The sequence below is a fragment of the Jaculus jaculus genome, chromosome 6 (assembly GCF_020740685.1).
Source record: "Jaculus jaculus isolate mJacJac1 chromosome 6, mJacJac1.mat.Y.cur, whole genome shotgun sequence".
Lineage (NCBI taxonomy): Eukaryota > Metazoa > Chordata > Mammalia > Rodentia > Dipodidae > Jaculus > Jaculus jaculus.
This window is the reverse complement of record NC_059107.1, coordinates 862,830-890,299: the sequence shown is the minus strand read 5'-3', so window position 1 is coordinate 890,299 and position 27,470 is coordinate 862,830. Positions and strand designations below refer to the sequence as shown.

At 45.4% G+C, this 27,470-nt stretch overlaps 1 protein-coding gene across 5 annotated transcripts in view; it reads left to right on the top strand.

The window, feature by feature from the left end:
• Tbc1d9b (TBC1 domain family member 9B) overlaps window positions 1–27,470 on the top strand; it is a 54,559-nt gene that overhangs the window by 4,075 nt on the left and 23,014 nt on the right. For 4 of the 5 annotated variants that reach the window (XM_045151728.1, XM_045151725.1, XM_045151726.1 and 1 more), the window contains exons 2-10: window positions 1,110–1,220; window positions 8,426–8,544; window positions 16,278–16,506; window positions 17,488–17,746; window positions 19,675–19,882; window positions 21,618–21,830; window positions 23,621–23,782; window positions 24,257–24,407; window positions 24,959–25,173. In XM_045151728.1, coding sequence (XP_045007663.1) covers window positions 1,110–1,220; window positions 8,426–8,544; window positions 16,278–16,506; window positions 17,488–17,746; window positions 19,675–19,882; window positions 21,618–21,830; window positions 23,621–23,782; window positions 24,257–24,407; window positions 24,959–25,173 — 1,667 coding nt within the window. The remainder of the gene's footprint in view (window positions 1–1,109; window positions 1,221–8,425; window positions 8,545–16,277; window positions 16,507–17,487; window positions 17,747–19,674; window positions 19,883–21,617; window positions 21,831–23,620; window positions 23,783–24,256; window positions 24,408–24,958; window positions 25,174–27,470) is intronic. The other variant, XM_045151727.1, reaches the window with a different exon arrangement.

Genomic DNA, 27,470 nt, shown 5'->3' with positions numbered 1-27,470 from the left:
CTACAAAGCCAAAGGACCTAGGTTCCAATTCTCCAGGACCCATGTAAACCAGATGCACAAGGTGGCACATGCATCTGGAGTTTGTTTGCAGTGGCTGAAGGCCTTGGTGCACCCATTCTTTCTTGCTCATAGCTATCTCTTTTTCTCTCAAATAAAATAAAATATCTTTAAAAAAAATTTTAAGAATGTATTTTAAGGGCTGGAGAGATGGCTTAGTGATTAAGTGCTTGTCTGTGAAGCCTAAGGGACCCCAGTTCGAGGCTCGATTTCCCAGGACCCACGTTAGCCAGGTGGCACATGTGTCTGGAGTTCATTTGCAGTGGCTGGAGACCCTGGTGCGCCCATTCTCTCCCTCCCTCTCTCTCTCTCTCTCTCTCTGTCGCTGTCAAATAAATAAAAATAAACAAAAAATTTTTTAAATAAAAATTTTTTTAAATTATTTTGATCTGGGTGTGGTGGCACACATCTTTAACCTTAGGCCAGGTAGGATGCCCACTATGCATTTGCAGCCAGCGTTGGACTACAGAGTTCCAGGTCAGCCTGGGTTAGAGTGAAACCTTACCTTAAAATAAATAAATAAATAAATAAATACATGTGTGTGTGTATTTTTCTTTTAAAGAGGGCCTTCCAGAATTATTTGAGCTTTGAGTCCTCTCAAACTTCTGCAAATATTTTTGAGCCAGGAAAATAAGCAGATGCTTCCAGGAATAAGTAGGCAGGGAGTTTTTGAGAGACAAGACTCCCACTGGAGGCATTTGCAGAATAAGAAGCTGACCTTGGGCTGGAGAGATGGCTTAGCAGTTAAGACACTTGCCTGCAAGTTTGAGGATCCAGGTGTGATTCCCCAGGTCCCACATAAGCCAGATGCACAAGATGACACATGCATCTGGAGTTCGTTTGCAGCAACTGGAGGCCCTGGCACACCCATATTCATTCATTCATTTTTCTCTCTCTCTCAAATATTTTTTTAACAAACAAACAAAAAAAAGCTGACCTTGGGGTGGGGGGGTCCAGGAAGTGTGGCCGTGCCTGGGCAGTGTTAACATGCTGACTGCCTCTGCCAGGCTTAGCCCTCAGCCCTCCTCACCTGCCTTTCTGCCCTCTTGCAGGTCTTCTTGTGGGAACTCTGGACGTAGTACTGGATTCCAGCGCCCGAGTGGCCCCTTACCGAATCCTGCACCAGACCCAAGACTCACAGGTCTATTGGACGGTGGCATGTGGTAGGTTCCCTGAATCATGAGGTCACCTTGGGAAGGAGGGGACATACAACCTGCATTCCTGGCACCTAGGTACCTACTGAAAACTCCATACTGTCCCTTATTCAGGTGGCACTGCCCATACCAGCAAGAGGGAAGTAGAGGCGCCCTCTGGCAGCTTAGGAAGGAGAGTACAGGCAGAGGTTGACTCTTCTAAGCCCTAAGGGCTCCACTTGGGCTTCTCATGTCTACTTTTTCTCAAGGAAGATATAGCTGGCCCTCACTGAAGATCTATATTTTCTTTTTTTTTTACTTGCTACCTTTATTAAAATTGTACCATAATGCTTAAAAGTATTATATGAAAATACAGGAGTATGGCATGAAATAAATGTTGCATCTTTTAAAAGGAAAAAAAGAAATAAGTGTATATATTTTTAAAAAAGAAAACAAATTATAACAAAGGCTGATGGGCAGGGCAGGGGAAACAGAAAGGAACCTTTATTCACTGTTGATAGAAATGTCACTTAGTGCAACCATCATAGAAATCAGTGTGGAGATGTCTCAAAAGCTAAAAATACAACTACCATACGACCAGCAAGTACCCTAAGGACTCTATTCTACAGAGATATTGCTCACCTATGTTTATTGCTACTCTATCCACAACAGCTAGGAAATGGAATCAGCCTAGATGTCAATCTACTGATGAATGGATAATGAAGATGTGCCATGTATACACAATGGAGGTTTATTCAGCTGTAAAGCAAAATGAAGTTACACAATTTGCAGGAAAATGAATAGATCTGGAAAATATTATACTAAGTGAGACGTAATCCACACTCAGAAAGTCAAATGCCACATGGTCTTTCTCATATGTGGAGACTAGCTTCAAGGTTTTGTTATTGTTGTTTTTGGTTTTCAAGGTAGGGTCTCTGTGGTGGTTTGAAGATCTATATTTTCAAACTCAGCTACTTGCAGTTTATTTGTAGCCCCCACATCAGTATGCCGTGGCCTTAGATGTGGTATGTACAAAATTGTGGAACACTAGATTTCCTTGCAGCTGTATCTCCAGCTGAGGGAGCTCAATACAATGCTCTGCCTTTTTGTTTCAGCTCTTCTACTAGATACTGGTCCTTTTAGTCTACTTAGCAACATGTTTTCATGTTTTTCTGCTTTTTGCTGCCAGATTCACTGATGGAAGTAGCCCCATACATTCTGAAGTTCTGCCTCTTGTTCTAAGTGTGAGGAGACTGATGTACCTCACAGATGTGTACAGCAGAGAAACTGGGTTGGGAATGAGGATGTGGCTTTTCACTGAGTTCAGTGCCCATGAATTAACAGTGACAGCCAACTGTCTTTAAACAGAAACACATATAAGAAAGTTAGGTACTGATTGGTTGATGAAAGCATTGTGATCAGACTCAAGGGAACCTCATCTTGTATCAGCCCTGGGATAAGAGTAGTGCATATTGGAGCTGGAGAAATGGCTTAGCAGTTAAGGTGCTTGCCTGCAAAGCCTAAGGACTCATGTTCAGTTCTCCAGGTCCCACGTAAGCCAGATATGTACAAGGTGACGCAAGCACACAAGGTCGCACATGCACACAAGATGGCATATGCATCTGGAGTCAGTTGCAGTGGCTGGAGGCCCTGGTACACCAGTTCTCTCTTTCTGTCTGATAAAAAATAATAAAAATATTTTAAGGGACTGGGGAAATGGCTTAGTGGTTATGGCATTAGCCTGCAAAGCCTAAGGACTCAGGTTCAATTCTCCAGGACCCACATAAGCCAGATGCACAAGGGGGCACATGTGTCTGGAGTTTGTATGTAGTGGCTAGAGGCCCTGGTGTGCCCATTCTCTCTTTTTCTCTTTTTCTGTCTCATAAATAAATAAATAAAATATTTTTTTTTAAAAGCCAGTGAAGGCAAGGAGGAGGGAAATGATGGTATTAACATAAGATGTGTCCATACAAGTTTCTACTTTAAAAAAAGGGGGGTGCTGGAGAGATGGCTTAGCGGTTAAGTGCTTGCCTGTGAAGCCTAAGGACCCCAGTTCGAGGCTCGGTTCCCCAGGTCCCATGTTAGCCAGATGCACAAGGGGGCGCACGCGTCTGGAGTTCGTTTGCAGAGGCTGGAAGCCCTGCCGCGCCCATTCTCTCTCTTCTTCTATCTTTCTCTCTGTGTCTGTCGCTTTCAAATAAATAAATTTTAAAAAAAAATGAAAAGGGGGGGGGGCTGGAGAGATGGCTTATTAGTTAAGGCATTTGCCTGCAAAGCCAAAGGATCCCAGTTCAATTCTCCAGAACCCACAGAAGCCAGATGCACAAGGGGGCGCATGCATCTGGTGTTTGTTTGCAGTGGCTAGAGGCCCTGGTGTGCCCATTCTCTCCCTCTCTCTCCCTCTTTCTCTCTCTCTCTCAAGTAAATAAATAAAATATATTAAAAAAAAAAATAAGACAGAGGTAGGAGGGTTGCCGAGAGTTCAAGGCCACCCTGAGACTACATAGTATATTCCAGGTCAGCCTGAGACAAAACCAAAAAAAAGTAATCAGCATTTGAAGGACTTTATAGAATGTGACCACCATGAATAAGGAGAATGTTACTCTGTAGTTGTCCTGGGGGAAAGTGGGCCCACCCTCACAGTGCAGGAGGATGCACACTTTACTGAGTGCTAACTAAGCTGAGGTTGTTTTAGTGTTCAGACGGCATTTCCTATGCACCTGGTAGTAACTTAACTTCTTCACTGGTACTTCAGCCCTGTCTTGAAGGTGCCTACAGGGGTTAAGTAACCTGCCCACCATTACATAAAGCTACAGTTCATACCCAAGGTACATGCTGTGTGGGCTAGAAGCATGCTATTATCATCTTGTAGAATATTCCTTGGTGGTCTAGGAAAAAATAATGAGAATTTATAGACCTAGGCCAGATATGGTGGCACATGACTATAATCCCAGTGCTCAGGCTGCTAAGGTAGAAGGATTGTAAGTTTGAGGCCAACCTAAGCAATTTAGCAAACCTCTGTATTTATACATAAATACAAAGCAAAAGACTGGAAGTATAGCTCAGTGGTAGAACACTTGCCTAGCATTTATAAGGCCCTAGGTTCAAGCCTTAGCACACACACACAAAAATGTAGCCATCATAGCTAGACTCCAGCTTTGGGGAGGTGCTAGGGGGTCAAGGTAATAAAAACACATGCTGGGCTGGAGGGGAGGCAAAGGTTTGACCCTGGTTCGATTCCCCAGGACCTACATAAGCCAGATACACATGGTGACACATGTGTCTGGAGCTCATTTGCAGTGGCTAGAGGCCCTGGCACACCCATTCTCTCTCTCTCAAATAAATAAAACTTTAAAAATAATTTTTAGGGCCGGGCGTGGTGGCACACGCCTTTAATCCCAGCACTTGTGAGGCAGAGGTAGGAGGATTGCCATGAGTTCAAGGCCACCCTGAGATGACAGAATAATTCCAGTCAGCCTGGACCAGAGTGAGACCCTACCTCGAAAAAAAAAAAAATTTTAAAAAGTGACATAAAAACACAGGCTGGTGGCAAAACAGAAATAGCCTCCACTTACCAAGTTGGCACTCTACCCCAGGGATTGTTTCCTCCTTCCCAGAACTCTGCTAGCTGTGATTTGTCTTCTTCCCTGTGAATGAATAAACTTAGTAAGGGTGAGAAAGGTAAGTGCCCAAGGCCAAGTGAACAATTCCAGTAGGCCCCAGACCTCCTGACTTCTATATCTGAAGTGGTACACTGGAAAGAGACAGAGATTATGCAGGAGATTGGGGTTTTCTATAGGGTGGTGGCCACTCTAGAGTGGGGTCCAGAGACCTCATGTGCCTGGGCCACAGAGAAACAGATTACTTTAAAATGGACCCTGGAGAGTGTCATCTGTCTCAGAAGCCTACTTTCTCAGGGAACTTATGGAAAGAGGTGGTTGCACCAAGTCAGCCATGGGGGAGAACTAGGGGCACAGGGTGGGAGTCCCTTTGGTGACAGTGGGGCCTGGTGCCAGGAACCTGGTGACACCACAGAGCACAGTCGTCTTGACATCACCCCTTTCCTTCCATACCTGACCCTCCACACCCTGGCCTTGTTGTGGCCTCCCTCCAGCCCCATCCAGGCTGGGTTTCAGATAAGGTTCCCCAACACCTACCTATTAGCACCTGCCCAGTGAATCCAAACCTCTTGGCTTGCATTTAAAAACATTTAGGGTCCACCTCACTCCATTTCCATTCTCTTTCCCAGCCTTCACGCTGGTCTTACAATCTTGGAGGGCCTAAGGTTTCCCCCCACCTCTGCTGGCTACTACTCAGTTAAAAGCACCCCCAGATTCTCCAGTCCCACATACCACCCACCTTGCTTTCTTTCTTTTTTTCTTTTATATTTTATTTATTTATTTATTTGAGAAAAAGAGAGAGCGCACACACCAGTCACTGCAAACCAACTCCAGATGCATGTGCCCCCTTGTGCATCTGGCTTATGTGGGTTCTAGAGAGTCAAACCGGGATCCTCTGGTTTTGTAGGCAAATGCCTTAACTTCTAAGCCATCTCTTTAGCCCCTCTTTTGTTTGTTTGTTGGTTGGTTGGTTGATTGATTGGTTTTTGAGGTAGGGTTTCACTCAAGTCCAGGCTGACCTGGAATTTTCTATGTAATCTCAGGGTGGCCTCAAACTCATGGCAATCCTCCTACCTCTGCCTCCCGAGTGCTGGGATTAAAGACATGCACCACCACGCCCAGTCCACCCACCTTTCTTATTCCTCTGGGTTTGACATGTCTGTACCAGTACTTTACAGAGCAGTATCTCCTATCAGATGGGAATTCCTGAGGTTGGGGGTAGACTCCACAGCCAGGTAGCCAAAGTTGAGAATGTCAGTTTATCACTTCCTATCTGTGTGGCTTTGGATAACTTACTCAACCTCTCAGTACCTTAACTTCATCCTGTAAAATGTCTCCAAGGTGTCCTAGAAACGAGATCACATCTGTGGACAGTTCTGAATAAAGGAGTGAGACTTATTAATCTAATGACTGACTGCATCCTTTTTAGTCCTGGGATCTAACAGAGATAGCATAGTTGCTTCCTTAATGTTAAACGATGAGTGACCTACTTGTAACTCGTCTTTCTGGATGGACATACACTAACATTTATAATGAAAACACACACAGACCCATTCAAGCAGAATGGAAAGGTGTCATCTGTTCTGAGTTGCCAGGAACATATATGTAAAGGAGAATGATAAAGTGAGTTGTATCATGTGAAGATTTAACTTGTGAGTTCAATGGTGAATTCTTAGCAAAGATGGGAAGGAGAAAAAGAAATCCTTTCATACCAAACAAATCTGGCCTCCATGTCCTAAGGAGGACAGAATAGAAATGCAAGGAATGATGGGAAGAGGTGGAAGGAAAAGTAATTTGTAGGTGATTTAAGGGACTTCCAGAGAAATTATGAATTATAGTCTTGGCCCATCATTTTCATATGGGCATCCTTCCCAGGCCTTTAGGGGAACTCTGTCCTGTGGAACTGTCTACTTGGTTAGATATGTTTGAACAGAATCAAACCTTTCCTAACATAGGCTTCAGGCTGTGACAGTTCAGTGAGCACATGGTAGAGACCAACCCATCCTAGCCAGGAAGGGGTCAGGGCCACATGCTCATCTGATAAAGGAGTGTTGCCAGTAAAGGAAGAGTAGAATGGCAGGGCACTCCAGCAAAAATGTCTGTTTCAGGGGCCAGAGAGATGGCTTAGTGGTTAAGGTGCTTGCCTGAGAAGCCTAAGGACCCAGGTTTGATTCCCCAGAACCCACATAAGCCAGATGCACATGGTGGTGCATGTGCCTGGAGTTTGTTTGCAGTAGCTATAGGCCCTGGCATGCCCATTCTAGTTCTCTGTCTCAACTAAATAAAATATTTTTTAAATGCCTGTTTCTGGGCTAGAGAGGTGGCTTAGCAGTTAGGGCACTTGCCTACAAAGCCAAAGGACCCAGGTCTGAGTCCCCAGGACCCATGTAAGCCAGATGCACAAGGTGGCTCATGTGTCTGGAGTTCGTTTGAAGGGGCTGGAGGCCCTGGTGTGCCCATTCTCTCCCTCCCCCCCCCCCACTCCGCCCTTCTCTCTCTCAAATAAATAAAAATAAAATATATTTTTTTAAATGTCTGCTTCAAGCTGGTTGTAGTGGTGCATGCCTTTAATCCCAGCACTTGGGAGGCAGAAGTAGTATGATTGCTGTAAGTTCAAGGCTACCCTGAGACTACATAGGGAATTCCAGGTCAGCCTGGACTACAGCGAGACCTTATCTTGGGGGGGGGGGGGACAAAAATCAAAAACGTCTGCTTCAGGTCCTAGGGATGTACCTTAGTAGTAAAGTGTTTGTCCAGCATGCTTGAAGCCCTGGCTTCTATACCCAGCACCATATAAGAAAAAAAGATCTGATTCAGAGTTACGATAATGATAATCCCTCCACACCAAGTATGTAGGCCTGTCCTTGGGCTTACTTTACCTCTGAGGCCCATGGACCGCTGAGGATTCAGGGTGCTCACTCTTTTTTCCATCGTCATTCATTCAGAAAGGCTTTTTAGTGCAAGCTCTCTGCTTTTCTTCCCCCCCCCCATCCCACACAGTCCTTTCACCCCACTCTCTAGGAGTGGCACTGTGCTGCCTTCTCTCAGACATTCCACTTCTACTGGGTCTGCAAGTACACTTCCTGTGGAGAGCAGGATCCACCTCCTAGTTGGACAGACACTAGAGGAGAAGGCCAGCGGGAAAAGCTGAAGAGAGGCAATAGCTATCTGCCTGCCCATCAGCGCTACAGGCGAGGGACTGGGCAGTCTGGACACCTGCATCTCAAGAGAGCTGTTGCCACATTGTTGAAATCTGTCTGTCTGATGAATCTCATCTCTATTAAAGTCTTAATAAGTTTTCAAGCTTGCAGATACACAGACTTATTTCTAGGACACATACAGACCAGTACCAGCCAACCCTCTTCATGTTAGAGGAGGGAAGAGGCTTTGTCTCCCACATGATTGCAGTTCTGGCTGGTTGTTCTTTTATTAGGACTGTATATTACTTGTGTTATATATGTATGCAGTTTAAGAAGAAAGAGACTAATAAGCAACTTAAAGATCAAAATCATGTGAATAACACCAGTTAGTCAGTGACTGTACACATTTTAATCTCTCTCCTTTGACTTTAAGATCTAGTGATTTTATAATTTTTCTTTACCCAACTTCTCCTAGGTTCTTCCCGCAAAGAGATCACAAAGCACTGGGAATGGCTGGAAAACAACTTACTTCAGACGCTATCTATCTTTGACAATGAGGAAGACATCACTACCTTCGTCAAGGGCAAAATACATGTAAGACTTATGTTCCATTCACGCTGTCACCTCCTTCTCTGGGCAGCAGTGTCCATACACAGCCAGCCCTCCATAACCACAGATTATACTTTGTGTAGTCAACCAACTGCAAGTTGAAAATATTTAGGAAAAAATTGCATCTGGGCAGGGCATGGTGTTGCATGCCTTTAATCCCAGCATTTGGGAGGCAAAGGTAGGAGGATTACCATGAGTTCAAGGTATCTTGAGACAACAGAGAAGATCCAGGTCAGCCTGGATTACAGTAAACCCTACCTCTAAAAAAAACTATATATATATATATATATATATATATCTGTGCTGGACATGTATTGACCTTTTATTGTCATGGTCCCTAAACAGTGCAGCATAACAACTTCACAGCAATTACAGTGCACTGGGCACTACAAGTAACTAGAGATGATTGAAAGTATACAGGAGGATGGGCAAAGCTTATGTGCAAATACTGTCATTTTATATAAGGAACTTGAGCATCCAATGATGTTGGTAAGCGTGGTGGGGGCAGAGCAGCTAGAACCAATCCCCTACAGGTGCCAAGGAATATTGTCTTATTTCATCTTCAAGCAACATGCTGTAAGTTTTATTCCCATTTCATAGGATGGAAGTGGAAGTATCCTCTTATTCTCTTAGAGTTGAAAGGGCAGTTGAACCCATTTTTACAGTCTGGTTCTTGAGTGTCTTCCGAAGGCCCATGGGTTGAAGGCTTGGTCCTCAGTCTGTGGCATTATTAGGAGAAACAGAACTTGTAGGAGGCGTGGCCTAGTGGAAGGCAGGGAGGAATACCTTTGAATGGGGATATTGAGGCCCTGGCCCTTTCTACTCTCATTGCTTCTCCTGAGGTGAGTATGCCCAAAGTCACATGGCAGAGAGGCCATACACTGAAAACTGAATCCATGAGCCATAATGAAAATAAACCTTTCCTCTTTTTACATTGAGTAACTCCATATTTGTTACACTGGCCACTGGTATCTGACTGACACTTATTTTATAATTTCATTCCTTGTGAAATACCTTGAAACAAATGTGCAGATATGTAACTGTTAGCCAGAGTCTTGATTGAACAGAGGAAGGTGGTGAAAATCATACAATATTTTGGAGCACATCTTTTTTTTTTAATGAGAGAGAATTGGTGCATCAGGGCCTTTAGCCACTGCAGCTGAACCCCAGATGCATGCGCCACCTGTGTGTATGCATGACCTTGTGGAGCACATTCTTATTATAAAACTAGCATTATTTTAGGGCTGGGAGATGGCTTGGTGGTTAAAGGTTAGGGTTAGTGGTTAAAGGTACTTGATTACACAGTCTGCCAGCCTGGGTCCAGTACCATGTAAGTCATTTGCAGCTGCAAGAGGTTCTGGCATGCACATTCTCTGTTTCTCAAATTAAGGGCACATACCTTTTAGCCAGAAATTCTTGGGGTTTAGTCAAAAATGTCTTCATAGACGAAGAATGCCACTTGTCAAGGTGATCCCCAGCAGCCCCATATTATCAAAAACACTGGAAACAATGCCTCCCAGTCTCATGAGAAAAAAGACAGCTCTTCTTTCCTCTGAAACATGAACCTAATAATACTTGCTCGTACTTACTGAGTGTTTTCCACATGCTTATTTGCTAAGTGAAGTTCTGTATTTTCAGGGACTTGCTAAGTCATGTGGATGATTAACATTATAATAAGCAGTTATCTGAATGTTATATCTTTTTCTTTCAGTAGGAACCTTGCCTTAGTTATATTCCTGGGAAAGCTTTATTTTTTTTTTTTTTTTTTTAATTTTTGAGGTAGACTCTCAGTCTAGCCCAGGCTGACCTGGAATTCACTATGTGTCTCAAAGTGGCCTCAAATTCATGGTGATCCTCCTACCTCTGCCTCCCGAGTGCTGGGATTAAAGGCATGCACCACCATGCCCAGTGAAACTTTTTGTTTTGTTTTGTTTTTTAAGGTTCAGACAGATTTTATTTATTTAGAATAAGAGAAGGGAAGAGAGGCTAGAGTGATGGCTTAGCATTTAAGGTACTTGCCTCTGAAGCCTAAGGACTTATGTTCAACTCTACATAAGCCAGACACACAGTGATGCAAGCACGCAAGGTCACACTTGTATAAAAGGGATGTACACGTCTGGAGTTTGATTGCAATGTCTGGAGGCCCTAGCATGCCAATTCTCTCTCTTTCGCTCTCTCGTATTAAAAAAAAGGGGGGGGGGGAATTACCATGGGATATATTTTATAATCATGGAAAATGTTAATAAAAAATTTTTAAAAAATAAAAATAAAAAAAAGAAAAGAAAATACAGGGAAAAAAAAAGCCAGTCTATAGGGCTTGCCTCAAAAAAAAAATTGTAAAAAAAAAAAAGAGAGAGAGAGAGAAGGAGGGGTGGAGAGATGGCTTAGCAGTTAAGATGCTTCCCCATGAAGCCTAAGGACCCCAGTTTGATTGCCCTGGACCCATGTAAGCCAGATGTACAAGATGGCACATCTATCTGGAGTTTGTTTGCAATGGCCAAAGGCCCTGGCATTCTCTTCCTCCCTCCTTCCCTCCCTCCCTCCCTCTCAATTAAATTTTTAAAAAAGTTTTTTTTGAAGAGGGAGAAGGAAAGAGGAGATAGTATGAAGAACTCCTGCCCATGAGAAGACAAGAAGGGGTCTGGAAGAGTTTTTGCTGGGCATAGTTTGATAGTGCAGAGATGTTCTGGATACCTTGTAAATTCATTATACTAGAGTTTCTTAGACCTAGACAGACAGGGCCAAGTTTTCCAACTTTTCTCTGTGCACACTGGAGTTCAAGCAGAACCTGTGTTGTCTTATATCCCCCAGAAAATAGGCAAAGCTGAACCATGGCTCTCCTAGAAAACATATTGGGTAATAATAGTAACAGTAATAATAATGACAATGATGATAGCAACAATATCAAATGTCTTCTAGATGCTACATCTAAACAAGATCATCAATAAAACAGTAAAATTCTAAATGAATCAGCAGTCAAAGAAATTGTGTTATGGGCTGGAGAGATGACTTAGCGGTTAAGGTGCTTGGCTGCAAAGCCAAAAGGATCCAGGTTCAACTCCCCAGGACCCACATAAACCAGATGCACAAAGGAACACATGTATCTGGAATTTGTTTGCAGTGGTAAGAAGCCCTGGTGTGCCCATTCATTTTCTCTCTGTCTCTCTCTCTCTCTGTCCCTGCCTATTTCTGTATCTCTCTCAAATTAATAAAAATAAAAATTTTTTTAATTTATTAAAAAAAGAAGAAATTGTGTTAATCAGCTTTCTCACTCTCCTCAGCCATCATGGGGGCCAGCCCTCAACTCACTCATTTCAGCCATCATGGGGGGCCAGCCCTCAACTCACTGTCCTCAGCCATCATGGGGGCCCTCAGCTATTGGGGGCCAGCCATCAACTCATTCTCCTCAGCCATCTTGGGGGCAAGCCCTCAGCTCACTCTCCTCAGCTATCAGTGGCCAGCCCTCAGCTCACTCTCCTCAGCCATCATGGGGGCAAGCCCTCAGCTCACTCTCCTCAGCTATCAGGGGGGCAAGCCCTCAGCTCACTCTCCTCAGCTATCAGGGGCCAGCCCTCAGCTCACTCTCCTCAGCCATCATGGGGGCCAGCCCTCAACTCACTCATCTCAGCCATCATGGGGGCCCTCAGCTATTGGGGGCCAGCCATCAACTCATTCTCCTCAGCCATCTTGGGGGCAAGCCCTCAGCTCACTCTCCTCAGCCATCATGGGGGTCAGCCCTATATCCTCATCTAATCTGAATTGCCTCACAAAGACACCATCTCCAGTACTATCAACAAATGGCTTAGGGGATTTAGCTTCAAACACATAAAGTTTGAGGGGACACATTCTAACCATAGCAATAACAAATTGAGCCAGAGAGACCCCAAACTTGGCTCCACATGTAGGCTGCTCTTTAAAATATTTTATTTATTTGACACACAGAGACAGAGGCAGACAGAGAAAGAGAGAATGGGCACACCAGGGCCTTTAGCCACTGTAAATAGATTCCAGACACTTGCACCCCCTTGTGCATCTGGCTTATATGGGTACTGGGGAAATCAAACCTTGTCCTTATGTTTTACAGGCAATTGCCTTAACTGCTAAGCCATCTCTCTAGCCCCCACATGTAGGTTCTTGACCTGTCCTCTCTACCCATCCATGGAAGGATGTTTGGCAGTCAAGAAACCCATTGGCAGCCGGGCGTGGTGACACAAGCTTTTAATCCCAGCACTTGGGATCACCGTGAATTCAAGGCCACCCTGAGATTACATAATGAATTCCAGGTCAGCCTGGGCTAGAGTGAGACCCTAGCTTGAAAAATTAAAAAGAAAAAAAAAGGAACCCATTGGCAGTATCAGACCAAGTCTTCAACACTGGCGTGAATTACTTGAGTTTATGCAGAATTTACCCTGGGAAGCTGGCTGTACATTTTTTGAACAGATGCAAAAGGGCTCCTGCCTCATAGGCTAGCTCTATGACACAGGGTGGTGTCTGTGGGCAGCTTGAGAACACTGAAGATGCCAGCTGCACAGGAAAGCATGGATTGGTCCTGCAGCTGGTCTGAAGTCAAGAAAGAAGCAAGAGCCCCTGGTGTACAAGGTTCATAGAGTAAATCCTATAGGGTAGAAGAAAAGTGCTTTGCCAACCAGAACTACAATGGGATCTCATTTGGTTGGAGAGAGGAGGAAAGAAAGAAACAATTTATCTACTTATAAATGTGTATGTACATGTGCGTGAGAGGGTACATTTGAGGGTTATCAGCAAAGTACAGAGAACAAGAAGGAGACTGAATATACTTTTCTGCTACAGACTGAGTATTCTTTATCCAAAATACTTGGAAACAAAAGTGATTATGGTTTTGGAATTTTAAGATTTTGGATTATTCATATGTACATATGATATCTTGAGAATGGGCTGCATTCGTAAACAAGAAATTCATTTGTTTGTATGCACCTTTACACATAACATGAAGGTCGTTTTGCATAGTGTTTTTTGTGCCTGTGTTTTGAGGTCTAGGGTGGAATTTTCTACTTGCAGCATCAAGTCTATGCCCAAAGTATTTCACATTTAGGGCCATTTCATGTAGATTTTTGGATTAGGGATTCTCACTCTGTATTTGCATTTTTGCCATGTGTAGCAGTCAGCTTCAGGTTCACTGAGTTGAACTTCCAGACCAGGCATAGTTATGGAGGAAGGGATTTATTGAAGCTTACAGATCCAGGGGAAGTTCCATAAATGGCAGAAGCAGCTGGCCTGTCTTCACAGGTCCAAGCAAAGAGAGGGAAGCACAAGCCAAAAATCAAAAGCCACACAGCACAGCACACCTCAGGAACTCCAGCTAGGCACACTTTGCATATCTTTATATTGAAATCTCAAACCCACCACCACACCTTAAGATCCTTCCAGTGATACTGCCTCCAGCCAGGTGGCTTCAGATGCAAACTACAAACTAATAAAACAGTGAATATATTGGGGGCCATCTATTCAAACTACCACACCATGTTTATAGATTATATATGATTATATGTGTCAAAATAATTTTGCGCTTTTGGCAACATGGAGGCCATAGAGATCTGCCCTGCAAGGAATGTCCCGTTGACCTCTTCAGCCTCCTCCTAAAATGATTTGATAAAAAAAAAAATGTGGCTAGAGAAATGACTCAGTGAGTGATTAAGGCACTACTTGTTCACAAAGCCTAATGGCCTAGGTTCGATTCCCCACTACCCACATAAAGCCAGATACACAAAGTAGCACTTACATCTGGAGTTCACTTGCAGTGGCAAGAGGTCCTGGCACACCCATTCAGTCTCTGTCTGTCTCTCTTTCTGCTAGAAAATATAAAATATTTTTTAAATGTATTAAGCCAGGCATGATGGTGCCTGCCTTTAATCCCAGCACTCAAGAGGCAGAGAGGAGAATTACCATGAATTTGATGCCAGCCTGAGTCTGCACAGTGAATTTTAGGTCAGCCTGGGCTACAGAGGGACCTTCCTTCAAAAAAAAAAATAAATGCATTAAATTGTATTTAGAAAGTAACTGCTGGGGCTGGGCTTATAGCTCTGTAGCGTACTTACCTAGCATATGCAAGGTTTTAGGTTCAATACCAATACTGGAAAAAAATTAAAAAGTAAGTGCTTAAGTCTGGCCTGTAGTCTAGTACTTAGAGGTAGAGGCAGGAGAATAAGGAGTTCATGTTCATCCTCAGTTACATGGTAAGTACTAGGCCAGCTTGGGTTTCAGGAGACCCTGTCTGAACAAAAGGAAACATCTTAGATCCAGTGATGACAAAAGTTAAGTGAGTTCTGGGAAGCTGTTCAGTGTCACACAGGCAGCTTCTGCTGTCTTTGTGCCATATGCTCACACCAGCCAAAATAAAGCACACACAGTTGCTTTCTTCCCAAGGATCTACTGACTATTCCTCCCTGTGCTGATAGCCCTTAAAACAAAGTCCTACAGAAAAGCCTTTATATGCTACTAGTAGGAATGTAAACAGACACAGTTACCATGGAAATCTGGATAGAGGTTCCTCAAAAAACTAAAAGTAGACCTACCGTATGATCCAGCATTATTCCCCAAAGGATACTTGAGTCAACATACCACAGAGATACTTGAATATCTATGTTTATTTCTGTATTAGTCATAATAGCTAGGAAATGGAACCAGCCTAGATGCCTAACAACAGATGGATGGATATGCACACTGGAATTTTATTCAGATGTACAGAAAAATAAAATCATCCAAGTTTGGGATGTAGCTCAGTTGTTTGCCTATCATGCATGAAGCCCTGGGTTCAATGCCTAGCACTGCATAAACCAGGCATAGTGGCATGTGCGTGTAATCCCAGCACTTGGTAGGTGGAGGCAAGAGGATCAGAAATTCCAGGTTATCCTCAGCTACATAGCAAGTTCAAGGCCAGCCTGGAATACATGAGACTTTGGAGGAAGGAGGGGAAATCCTGATATTTGCAAGAAAATACATGGAGATATGGTCAAATGAAATGAGACAAACTCAGAAATAACCATGTTTTCTCTCATATGATGAACCTAGGTTTAAATTGGGGGGTGGGTGGAAAGATGGCTTAGCAGTTAAGGCACTTGCCTGCAAAGCCAAAGGACCTTGGTTTGACTCCCCAGGACCCACATAAGCCAGATGCACAAGGTGGCGCATGTGTCTGGAGTTTATTTGCCATGGCTGGAGGCCCTGGCGTGCCCATTTAAGAAGAAAAAAAATTGGGAGGGGGGTGTTTTATTAAATTGGAAAAGGGCCCCTGAGAAGGGAGAAAGAAATCTTAAGGGGAGGGAGAATGATGATTACATGTGAAAAGAGGACTATTTAGGAAGAAGAGGACCAACCAGAGAAAGGCAGGAAAATGGGGGAAGGGATGGTTCAGAGCAAAGTATGACACATGAATGAAAATGCCCTAAGGGGAAAGAAAAAGAAAATACCCTAAGGAAACCCACTTCTTTGTGTGCTAACTTTTTTGAGGGGCGGGGGAGTTAAGGTAGGGTCTCAAGCCCAGGCTGGCCTCAAACTCACAGCAGTCCTCCTACCTCTGCCTCTGGAGTGCTGGGATTAAAGGCCACACTCAGTTTATGTGCTAACTTTAAAAATTAACTTTTAGGTCTTAGAGTCCTGGATTCCCTGGGACTATCTACGCCTCCCATTGGTCTGCCCAGAAATATTCTCAGTGGAGCCTAAATCCTAATGTCCCCTTTTAGGGTATCATTGCAGAAGAGAATAAGAACCTGCAGACCCAGGGAGATGAGGACCCAGGAAAATTCAAGGAGGCTGAGCTAAAGATGCGGAAGCAATTTGGGATGCCCAATGGTGAGAAGCTGGTCAACTACTACTCCTGCAGCTACTGGAAGGGCCGTGTACCCCGACAGGGCTGGCTCTACTTGACCGTCAACCACCTGTGCTTCTACTCCTTCCTCCTGGGGAAGGAAGGTGAGCACCAGCCAAGGTGAAGTGGGCAGAAGGTACCCTCTTCGTCCACTCCTCCCCACCCCATCATCCTCACCCCCCTGACCTCACCACTAGAGAGTTCACTGTCTCCCCAAACTGCCCACATTCCTGATGAGTCTACCTCCCTTACACACCCAAATATTTTGTCACAGCCATCAGAGGTGTGTTCCTTAGACCCAAGTTTCATCATAGCTGCCCACAATGGAAACACATGGGCAATGCCTGCTCCTGGTGGCACTCACTATACCCTCAACCAACTAAGAGGTCCCATCATACAATAGTGATGAGCCTCCTGCTTTTCACTGAAGCCAGTGTGCTCACTGGTACACATCTTCCCTTCCGGTGCAGAGCCTTGGGCAAATGCCACTGCTGCTCCATGCTACAGGGCCCTCCCTATAGGATACCCTGGCCTCTTGAAGAAGGTATACTCCCACCCAGCCTTGAGCTCCCTCTAATACTGCTGTCATCCCCAGAATGAGCTCCCGGACCTATAGCTGTCCCCAGCTGTCAGGAGTCATCACCAGGTCCTGAGCCCATCTCTCTCCATGCCTCTCCTTGCCCTTACTGCTTTATTGTCAGGACTGTTGGCCAGGCACCTCCTCCTCTGCAGGGGCCAGTGCTTTGCCTGTGCTGATCACACATGTGACCTGAGTTGACTTCTCAGGTGATCCTCAGGCAGGGTCGCAGCTGGTTCTCTGCCTATTTGTTCCATTCACTTTTCAGCCACCTGTGGGGAAAACATTGACCAAAATAATAGGTCTTAGAGATAGTAGCAACCCCAAAGGCCAATCCCTCATTCATCATGTGTCTTAACCATGACCAGGCTCTGGCACAGAGGGGTGACAGGAAATGGTGGCTTCAGGAAGCAGTGCCCTTCAGGGTAGGTTCTGGGTGTGAATGTGAATTGGGAACCTCGCCTTGCCCAGCTGTGATGAACGGTGCATCTGCCCCTGCTCTTGTCAGTGAGCCTGGTGGTACAATGGGTGGACATCACACGGCTAGAGAAGAATGCCACCCTCCTCTTCCCTGAGAGCATCCGCGTGGATACTCGGGACCAGGAGCTCTTCTTCTCCATGTTCCTCAATATTGGTGAGACCTTCAAGCTCATGGAGCAATTGGCCAACCTGGCCATGCAGCAGCTGCTGGACAACAAGGGCTTCTTGGAGGACAAGGCCCTGCCCAAGCCCATCCGGCCACACAAAAACATCTCAGCTCTGAAGCGGTATGCCACTCTCCTGGAGGGGTGGGAAGATCCCACAGCAGTGAGAATGACCCCCTTGGCCAGAGCTATTAACCCTGCCTGACATCTCTGGTACACAAGTGCATACACGCACCTAGAAAGAGTCTCCTTACTTGGGAAGGTGGCCAGCAAACTAATACTGCTTAAATGCTGCCACTGGGGAGAAAGTCCCTCCTGCTCTGTTTCTCACAGCCCATTTGTAGGAAGGTATACTTAGCATATGTAGGTATTGGATCAGGACACCAAGTAGAAATTTCTTAGCCAGAAAGAAGTAGAGCTAGAATGTAAGCCACCTTAGTCAGTGTTCTGAGGTCCCTGAAAGGCTGCATCTGCAAGATTTTGGTGAGTCACTGCTCAGGGTACATAGCCTCCATTCCATTGTGATGGACATGGAGGAACCTCATTCCCTGGGTCTGAGCCATGTGCAGGTTTGAGGTCATTGCCACCCTGTTCATGGGGACAGAAGACTGAATAGTAGTGGCCAGCCTCTCCAAATCACTTCCATTTGAACCCAAGGTCTCAGTATCTCAGAAGGTTCCTGGGCCCCACAGCCAAGGTGAACACTACTGTGTTCATAAACACCAAACACCATCCTAGATAGGCCATTTCCTGGGTTGCAGCCTAGCCCATGATGCAGGCCCACATTGTACCCTTCCTTAGTACCAGAATGCTGTGCAAGGACATTTCTCTCCTAGTGTGAGTAACAGGGTGGTTTCAGCACCTTCCAGAAAGAAAAGCAGGACTGAACCTTGGTTCAGTGTCTAGCACTGCCACTCAGGATGGGGGAATCGGCCTGTACATGAGGATGTATGGTCACACCTAGTCTTCTGGAAGTTCAAGACAGACAGAAAGTTCCTTTGGGAACTAAGAAAATAGATTTACTTGGATATAGCCAGTGAAGAGACAAGGTACCAGGCCACCTTCCACAGCTATGGGACATGAAACATTTCTATTGAGCAATAGTTACCACACATTTTATTTTTACTTCATTCTTCCCTGTAGGGAGATCTTGTCTGGGTTTAGAAGTGGGGTTAGCTCTTCTCGGAGTAAAGAAACAGCCTCAGTTCAAGTGACATGCTGGGGCTGAGCTAGGTGAGGTACAGGGAGCTCCAGGTACTGCCCACCCAATACTGTGTGTCAGAGCCTCTAGTAGCCTTTCTTTTGTTGTTTGCTTGCTTGTTTTGCTTTGTTACAGGGTCTTGCTGGCCTGGAACTCACTATGTATATTAAGGTGGCCTCAAACTTGTGGTTCCTCCTGCCTCTGCCTCCCAAGTCTTAGAGTTACAGACATGTATCACCACACTGAGCGCTAGGTGCCCTTTCAAAGTAGTCAGATCTCAAGACATGTTTGTGCTACCCCTCTTGTGCTGGATATATGACAATCCTACATTCTTCTTGATCATTTAATGCACATCTTTTCTGGAACTCTGAAAACCCCAGGCATGCTCCCTGGAGGAAACCCAAGGGTCCTGACTCTGACATGGAAACTTTTTGGAGGGTGGGGAGGTTTCAAAGTAGGGTCTCGCTCCAACCCAGGCTGACCTGGAATTCACTGTGTAGTCTCAGGCTGGCCTTGAATTCACAGCAATCCTCCTACCTCTGCCTCCCAAGTGCTGGTATTAATGGTGTGTGCCACCATGCCTAGTTGGGAAATTCTTTTAAAAAAAAATGTATTTACTTAGTTGAGAGAGAAGGGGGGTGGTGGGGAGAGAGAGAGAGCAAAAATAAATATGCCAGGGCCTCTGGTTGCTATAAACAAACTCCAGATGCATGTGCACTCTGTGCATCTGGCTTTATGTAGATACTGGGGAATTAAACCTGGGCCAGCAGGCTTTGCAAGAAAGCACCTTTAACTGCTGAGACATCTCTCCAGTCAAAATTCGTTTCCCTCTTTCCACTTTGTTCCTTAGAGACCTGGATGCCCGATCCAAGAACGAGTGCTACCGGGCCACATTCCGGCTACCCAAGGATGAGCGGCTGGATGGCCACACGGGCTGCACCCTGTGGACACCATTCAACAAGCTGCATATCCCAGGTCAGATGTTCATCTCCAATAACTACATCTGTTTCGCCAGTAAGGAGGAAGATGCATGCCGCCTCATCATACCCCTCAGGGAGGTGAGCACCTGTGGCCCAAGGGTGGAGCTCTACAGCCGCCCATCCTCCACACACCGTTGTCAGTGTCCCTGCCAGGAGCTGACAAGCCCCTTAGCTCAGGGCAACTTCATTTTGTGTCTAGTAGGCGCTTGGCTTTCACTCCCAGTCATGCTTTTTGTGTCCTGCTCACAGAGTGATATACTGCCATCCATTTGCCTTGGTAGAAGCAGAATCATCCATGGTTTTGACCACTTCCTTGTTCCCACTTCCTAACCATACAAGGATTCCCTTCAAAGCTCACCTTCCGGTCCATTGTCATCACCTAGGACAGCATTATCAAAAAACAGTCCTAACCACACCTAACCCTTTTATGACAAATCCTTCCCCAGCAGCCAACACAATTGAAAATATGGTAGTATCTTGCCTAGAATCCTACAGCATTTTGTTGTGTGTGATGAGAACCCCTGACTGTGTTCTTGTGGCCTATGAGACCTTCGGTGAACCGTCTTGCCCCCTTGGGCCTCCACATCCACACACATACATACAATCACACACACGCACATGCCTACACATGCTTCATATACGTTACACATGTAACTGCTTCCACACACTTACACATATATCCACCACATGTACATATTGCATATACCTTCACATACATAAACATATACATGTCCCACACATGTGCATGACTTACACACATGTAACACACAAATGTTACATATATATACTCACTGCATCCTACCCTCTTGTGTCTGGAGCTCACTCCTACCTCAGGGTTTTTGTTGTGCCTTCTGCCCAATCTCTTACCCAGATTCTCACCTGGAAAGACCAAGTTACACTCAGTGACTACATCCCCATGTATTCTTTCAGTAAAAGCAGTCAATGACCTCCCAGCTTTCCCTGATGCCTAATCTGTATGTCTGTCCCCTTTTGGACCTGAGCTCTACATAAACACCTATTGAAAGCCATCTCATGTCCTTCACACTTGTGCCACTCTCTCCACACTTTGCAGTCAGAGCCAAGCCCTTGGACAAGCTGTTCAAGTGTTCCCTGATGGCCTTGCAAATGAAGGGCTACCCACTTGCTTTAAAGGGCAGAGCTAACTGATCATCTTTTGTAAAACTCGTAGAGGCCAGAAGCTAGGCTAATCATTTAGCTTTTTTTTTTTATTTTATTTTATTTTTTAATTTTTATTAGCATCTTCCATGATTATAAAAAAAAATATCCCATGGTAATTCCCTCCCCCTACCACTTTCCCCTTTGAAATTCCATTCTCCATCATACTGTGTTTTTTTTTTTTTAATGAGAGAGAGAATTGGTGCACCAGGGCCTCCAGCCACTGTAATTGAACTCCAGATATGTGTGCTACCTTGTGCTCATGTGCAACCTTGAACATGCATCACCTTGTGCATCTGGTTTACATGGGTTCTGGGGAGTTGAACACAGGTCCTTAGGCTTCACAGGCAAGCACCTTAACTGCTAAGCCATCTCTCCAAATCTAATCATTTACATTTTTTCATTATTGTCATCATAAAGCCTCTGCAAGACCCATTCACTCACCCTTGTCAGTGGCTAAAAAGATAAGACGTAGACACACAGAACCTTGCTCAAGATGGCAGCATCAGGAAATGAATCCGGTTGGGCCACTCAGTGCCCAGGAGATGGTAGCCCTAGGGCCACTGTGGTCTTCACATAGCACACTCAACTACATTTTATGATGCAAGTGCCCAAAAGCGTTCTTTTCCCCTATCAGGTGACCATTGTGGAAAAAGCTGACAGCTCCAGTGTCTTGCCCAGCCCTCTCTCCATCAGCACCAAGAGTAAAATGACCTTCCTGTTTGCCAACCTGAAAGACCGTGACTTCCTGGTTCAGAGGATTTCTGACTTCCTACAGAAAACACCGTCTAAGCATCTAGGTGGCATCATTGTGGGGAGGAAAACCAGCATTGTGGATTCTGTCCTGGAGGTGAGAAAAGCCCCTTGGGAAGAGCCCCAGGTGCATCCATCAACAGTCTCTCTGAGCCTACCCTTGTAGTGCATTCTGTGGGTCTCCAGCTGAGGGTGACTTTGAGCATCTAATACACTGAGACCAGGGTTGCTCTAAGCATTCTACAATGCTCAGGACAGCCCCATCACAAAGAGTCATTTCAGCCAGGTGCAATGTGACATGCCCCTGAAATCTCATCACTTGAGAGGCTGAGGCAGGAGGATCACAAGCTCAAGGTCAGCTTTCTATCAATGACAAATATCTCATAATCACAAAGATCACCTTAAGCTCCAGATTAGCCTGGGTTACAATGAAACCCTGCCTCAAAACCAAACAACAAAATCTCATAATCAGCCTATAAGGAAAGACAGTTTATCTCGGCTCAGACTTTTTTAAATATTTTATTATTTATTTATTTGAGAGAGGCAGAGAGGGATAGAGAATGGGCACACCAGGGCCTCCAGCCACTGCAAATGAACTCTGGATGCTTGAATCACCTGGTACATCTGACTTACATGGGTACTAGGGAACCAAACCTGGGTCTTTGGGCTTCATAGGCAACTGCCTTAACTAAGCCATCTCTCCAGCCCTTGACCAGATTTTGATGTTCCAGACCATGGTCATTTGGCCTCATTACTTCAGACCTGTAGTGAAGCAGTATATCATGGTGGGAACACATGGTAGAAGGCCTGCTCACCTCCTGGCAGCTAAGAAGCAAAGACAGGGAAAGGAAAGAGCCAGGGACCCTTATTCCCTCACAACGCATCCCTGATGACCTAACTTTCTTCCACTAGGCCCCACATCCTAAAGGTTCCACCACCTCCCTCCAGCACCACAGGCTGGTGACCCAATCTCTGGCACATAGGCCTATGGGGGAGTTAACTTTTAACTATGTCTAATATACAGTTAACCATCCATTTCTGGAGACTCAACTAACCACAAATCCAAAATAATTTTTAATTACATCTGTATTGAATCTGTACAGGCTTTTTTTCTTGACATTCCCTAAATAATATGGCATTAGCACCTGTTTACATAACATACTGCATTCAGTATTATAAGATCTCTAGAGGTGATTTAAAGTATATGAAGAGAGAGGGTCTGGGACGAGAGCTCATTCAGTGTTTGCCTCGTAAGCATGATTACCTGAGTTCAGTCCCCAGTACCTACATAAATGTCAGGCAAGGTGACAAGCATCTGTAATCCCATCACTGGGGAGGCAGAGACAAGTGAATCCCTGAAGTTCAATGCTAGCTAGTCTATTGTAATTGGTAAACTCCAGACCAATGGTAGAGCCAATCTCAAAGGAGATGAATGACTTTCCTAAAAATAATATCCAGGTTGTCCTTTGGCCTATACACATACATAACATACATGCATGCATGTGCACCCACACACATGCAAAAAAAAATTTAAGTATATGAGAATGTAAAATGAGTTAAATGGAGCTGGGCATGGTGGCACACGCCTTTAATCCCAGCACTCAGGAGGCAGAGGTAGGAGGATTGCTTTGAGTTGGAGGCTACCCTGAGACTACATCATGAATTACAGGTCAGCCTAAGCTAGAGTGCAACCCTATCTCAAAAAACTAAAAGAAAAAGAAAAAGAAAAGAAAAGAAAGAGGAGGAGAGAGACCTTCAGGCCCCAGCTGTAGCCTTCCACTTGGCCAGGCCAGGTCTCCTTGCACTGTGTATCTTTGTGTAACTCTGTGAGTGGGTATGCATGAGGCTAAGTTGCTAGGTGTTTTCTTCTCCTGTTTTATTTTCTAGTCTTTCCCAGTTCCTCAGGAAACATCAGAACCACCCACCAGCCCATCCTCTCCCCTCAGTAGTCCCCCAAGTTTCAGTGCACAGGAAGTGCCAACTGCTTCCCAGGGCCTGCTCAAAGTCTTCCAGAGAAATTCTCCTATGGAAGATCTCGGTGCCAAAGGGGTAAGTTTTGGGCACAGGCACTTCAGCACATTCCTGAGCTGGAGCCTCTTCTGAGCATCTGGGCATGTGCCTTCATCGCCAACACTGGACCTCATGGCTCTTTAGGATGGGCATCCTCCCCCTGGGCTGCACTGGACAGGATAAGATGGACTAGGCAGTCTCTGGAGACAGCACCCTGCCTAGCCTATGTGATAGGTACTGTTCATCAGGGACTCTGGTTCTCCAAAGGGAAGGAGGGGCCCACTGCTACTGAGGAGCTTGGGGTGGAGGTGTGGTCCAACCCTGCCCGGGCTTTGCCTGCATTTTTACCTGGAATCACTTTGAGATCTGAGCTTGTTGATAGTACTTCCCTGATTATTTACATAGCAGGCTTATAGCCTTGCTCAGAGGAAGAGATAGAAGAGGATATCACCTAAATCTCAGCCCCCTAAACACTCTTCATACCCACAAGCCCCAAGTTTCCTTTTCTGTCAGGCTAAGGAGAAGATGAAGGAGGAGTCATGGAACATCCACTTCTTTGAGTATGGGCGTGGCATGTGCATGTACCGCACAGCCAAAACACGGGAGCTGGTCCTGAAGGGCATCCCTGAGAGCCTTCGAGGGGAGCTTTGGCTCCTCTTCTCTGGTGAGTATGATCCTACTGTCCCCAACCTAGGCTTGACATCCTGGCCCTCAAAGCTGAGTTGTAATGTGTGCTTAACATGCTTGATCCCTGGCACCAAAAGAAAACTACCTCAGGTGAGCCCATCTGCCCCTGGGCCAGTCTTCTGAAGTCAGCCAAACAGAGCAGGTTGACTAACCCTTTCAGTTCGGCAGAGTAGGGACCTCAGCCACGTGTGAGGGCCTGAGCTCATACAAGCAGATGCCAAGGTAAGGGCTGAATCAGTGGGTGGTGCCCTTCTACCTGCATTGGGCAGGAACACCTTGAAACCTCCTTTCCTTAGGACAGATTCTGACAACATTCACACCTTTGGCTACCATTTCAGAGGATGGGCAAGGTGGCCATTTGTACTTCTTAGGCATAGTAACCCTTCTCCTGGAGCAGTCACTAGGGAAACTGTCTCATACTTCATAACTGATCATAGAGTTCACCTCTGCTCTATGGAATCATGTCTCCAGTTTACCCTGTTATTGCTCCTGAGAAAGAAAAGAAGGAACTGCCACCTTGTCTTCTAGGGGCATGGAATGAGATGGTGACCCACCCTGGCTACTACGCTGAGCTTGTAGAGAAGTCTACAGGGAAGTACAGCCTAGCCACCGAAGAAATTGAGCGAGACCTCCACCGCTCCATGCCTGAGCACCCTGCCTTTCAGAATGAGCTCGGGATTGCTGCACTCCGACGGGTGCTGACTGCCTATGCATTCCGGAACCCCACCATTGGCTACTGCCAGGTATAAAAGGCTTAGCAGAGGACAGGAGACAGCAACACCCACCCCAGCCTCCCAGAGAAAGAGAAAGGTTCCTGTGGCCTGGGCTTGTGTGGTGGCCTCACACACCTATGACCCCACCCCTACCACTGGGAAGAAACCCATCCTCAGAGAAATATGTAATTTAACTAGGTATGGTGGCTCATGCCTATAATCCTAGCATTTGGGAGGCTGAGAGGAGGATTCTGCAAGTCTGAGGCCAGCCTGGGATATGTAGTAAGAGCCTATCTCAGAAAAAAAAAAAAAAAAGGCAAGGTGTGATTGTGCATGTCTATAATCCTAACACTCAGGAGGTGAAAGCGGGAGTTCAGGGTCATCATGGGCTATACAGTGAGTTGAACGCCAACCTGGGTTACATGAGACACTGTCTCAAAACAACAATTATTATTCTTCATGCCGTATATCAAGTTGTCTTCTTTGTGCTTCTGACCTGTGACTGGTAGCATTTTAGCATTTCAGGATTATGAGAAAATGAAATTCTTCATTTTTATCTACTTTTTTTTTTTTCAAAGTAGGGTTTCACTCTAGCCCAGGCTGACCTAGAATTCACTATGTAGTCTCAGGGTGGCCTCAAACTCATGGTGATCCTCTTATCTCTGCCTCCTCAGTGCTAGGATTAAAGGTGCACCACCATACCCAGCTCACTTTTTTTTCGTTTTTCCAGGTAGGGTCTCACTCTGGTCCAGGCTGACCTGAAATTAACTATGTAGTCTCAGGGTGGCCCCAAACTCATGACAATCCTCCAATCCTCTTACCTCTGCCTCCCAAGTGCTGGGATTAAAGGCATGCTCTACCATGCCCTGCCTAAGGGTTTTTAAGAATATTTTTATTTTTTATTTATTTGAGAGAAAGAGAGAGATCAAGAGAGAGAATGTACGTGCCAGAGCCTCCAGCCACTGCAAATGAACTTGAGATACATGCACCACCCAATGCACTTAAAAGAAAAAAAAAAAACCTTGTATTTATTTATTTGAGAAAAAGACAGAAAGCTGAGCATGGTGGCATATGCTTTCAATCCCAACACTCAGGAGGCAGAAGTAGGAGAATTACCTTGAGTTCGAGGCTACCCTGAGACTACATAGTGAATTCCAGGTCAGCCCGGGCTAGAGCCAGACCCTACCTTGAAATTTCAGGAAAAAAGAAGGGAGGGAGGGAGGGAAAGAAGAGAAGAAGGGAGGGAGGGAGGGAGGGAGGGAGGGAGGGAGGGAGGGAGGAAGGAAGGAAGGAAGGAAGGAAGGAAGGAAGGAAGGAAGGAAGGAAGGAAGGAAGGAAGGAGGCTGGAGATGGCTTAGTGGTTAAGGCACTTGCCTGTGAAGCCTAAGGACCCAGTTTTGATTCCCTAGGACCCACATAACCCAGATGCACAAGGTGGCACATACCATACATCTAGAATTCATTTGCTGTAGCTGGAGCCCTAGTGTATCCATATTCTCCCCCCCCCCATAAATAAATAAATATATTTTTTTAAAAAGGGCTAGAGGGATGGCTTAGCAGTTAAGGCATTTGCCTGCAAAGCCAAAGGACTCAGGTTCAATTCCCCAAGACCCACGTTAGCCAGATACACAAGGGGTCACATGCATCTGGAGTTCGTCTGCAGTGGCACTGAGGCCCTAGCGCACCATTCTCTCTCTCCCTCTTTCTCTGTCAAATAAATAAATATAAATTTAAAAGATTTTTTAAAAATATTTACTTTTATTTATTTATTTGAGAGCAACAGAGAGAAGGAGGGAGAGAGAGAGAGGGAGAGAGAATGGGTGCACCAGGGCTTCCAGCCACTGCAAACAAACTCCAGACACGTGCACCCCTTTGTGCATCTGGCTAACATGGGTCCTGGGGAATCCAGGCTCGAACCAGAGCCCTTAGGTTTCATAGGCAAGCACTTAACCACTAAGCCATCTCTCCAGCCCAAAAAATAAAAATATTTTAAAAAGAAAAAAGAAAAGAAAGAAAGAGACAGAATGGATTACAAAGGTCCCCTGCCACTGCATATAAACTCCAGATCTGGCTTTACATGGGTACTGGGGAATTGAACTTGGGCTGGCAGGCTTTGCAAGTGAGTACCTTTAACCACTGAGCAATTTCCTCAGCCCCTCCACTTGTTCTTTTTTTAAGTTATTTATTTATGAGCAGGAAGAGAATGAGAAAGGGAATGGGCATGCCAGGGGGCTTCTTGCCATTGCAAACTAACTCCAGATATATACACCACTTTGTACATCTGGCTTTATATGGGTACTGGGGTATTGAACCAGCCTGTCACTTTG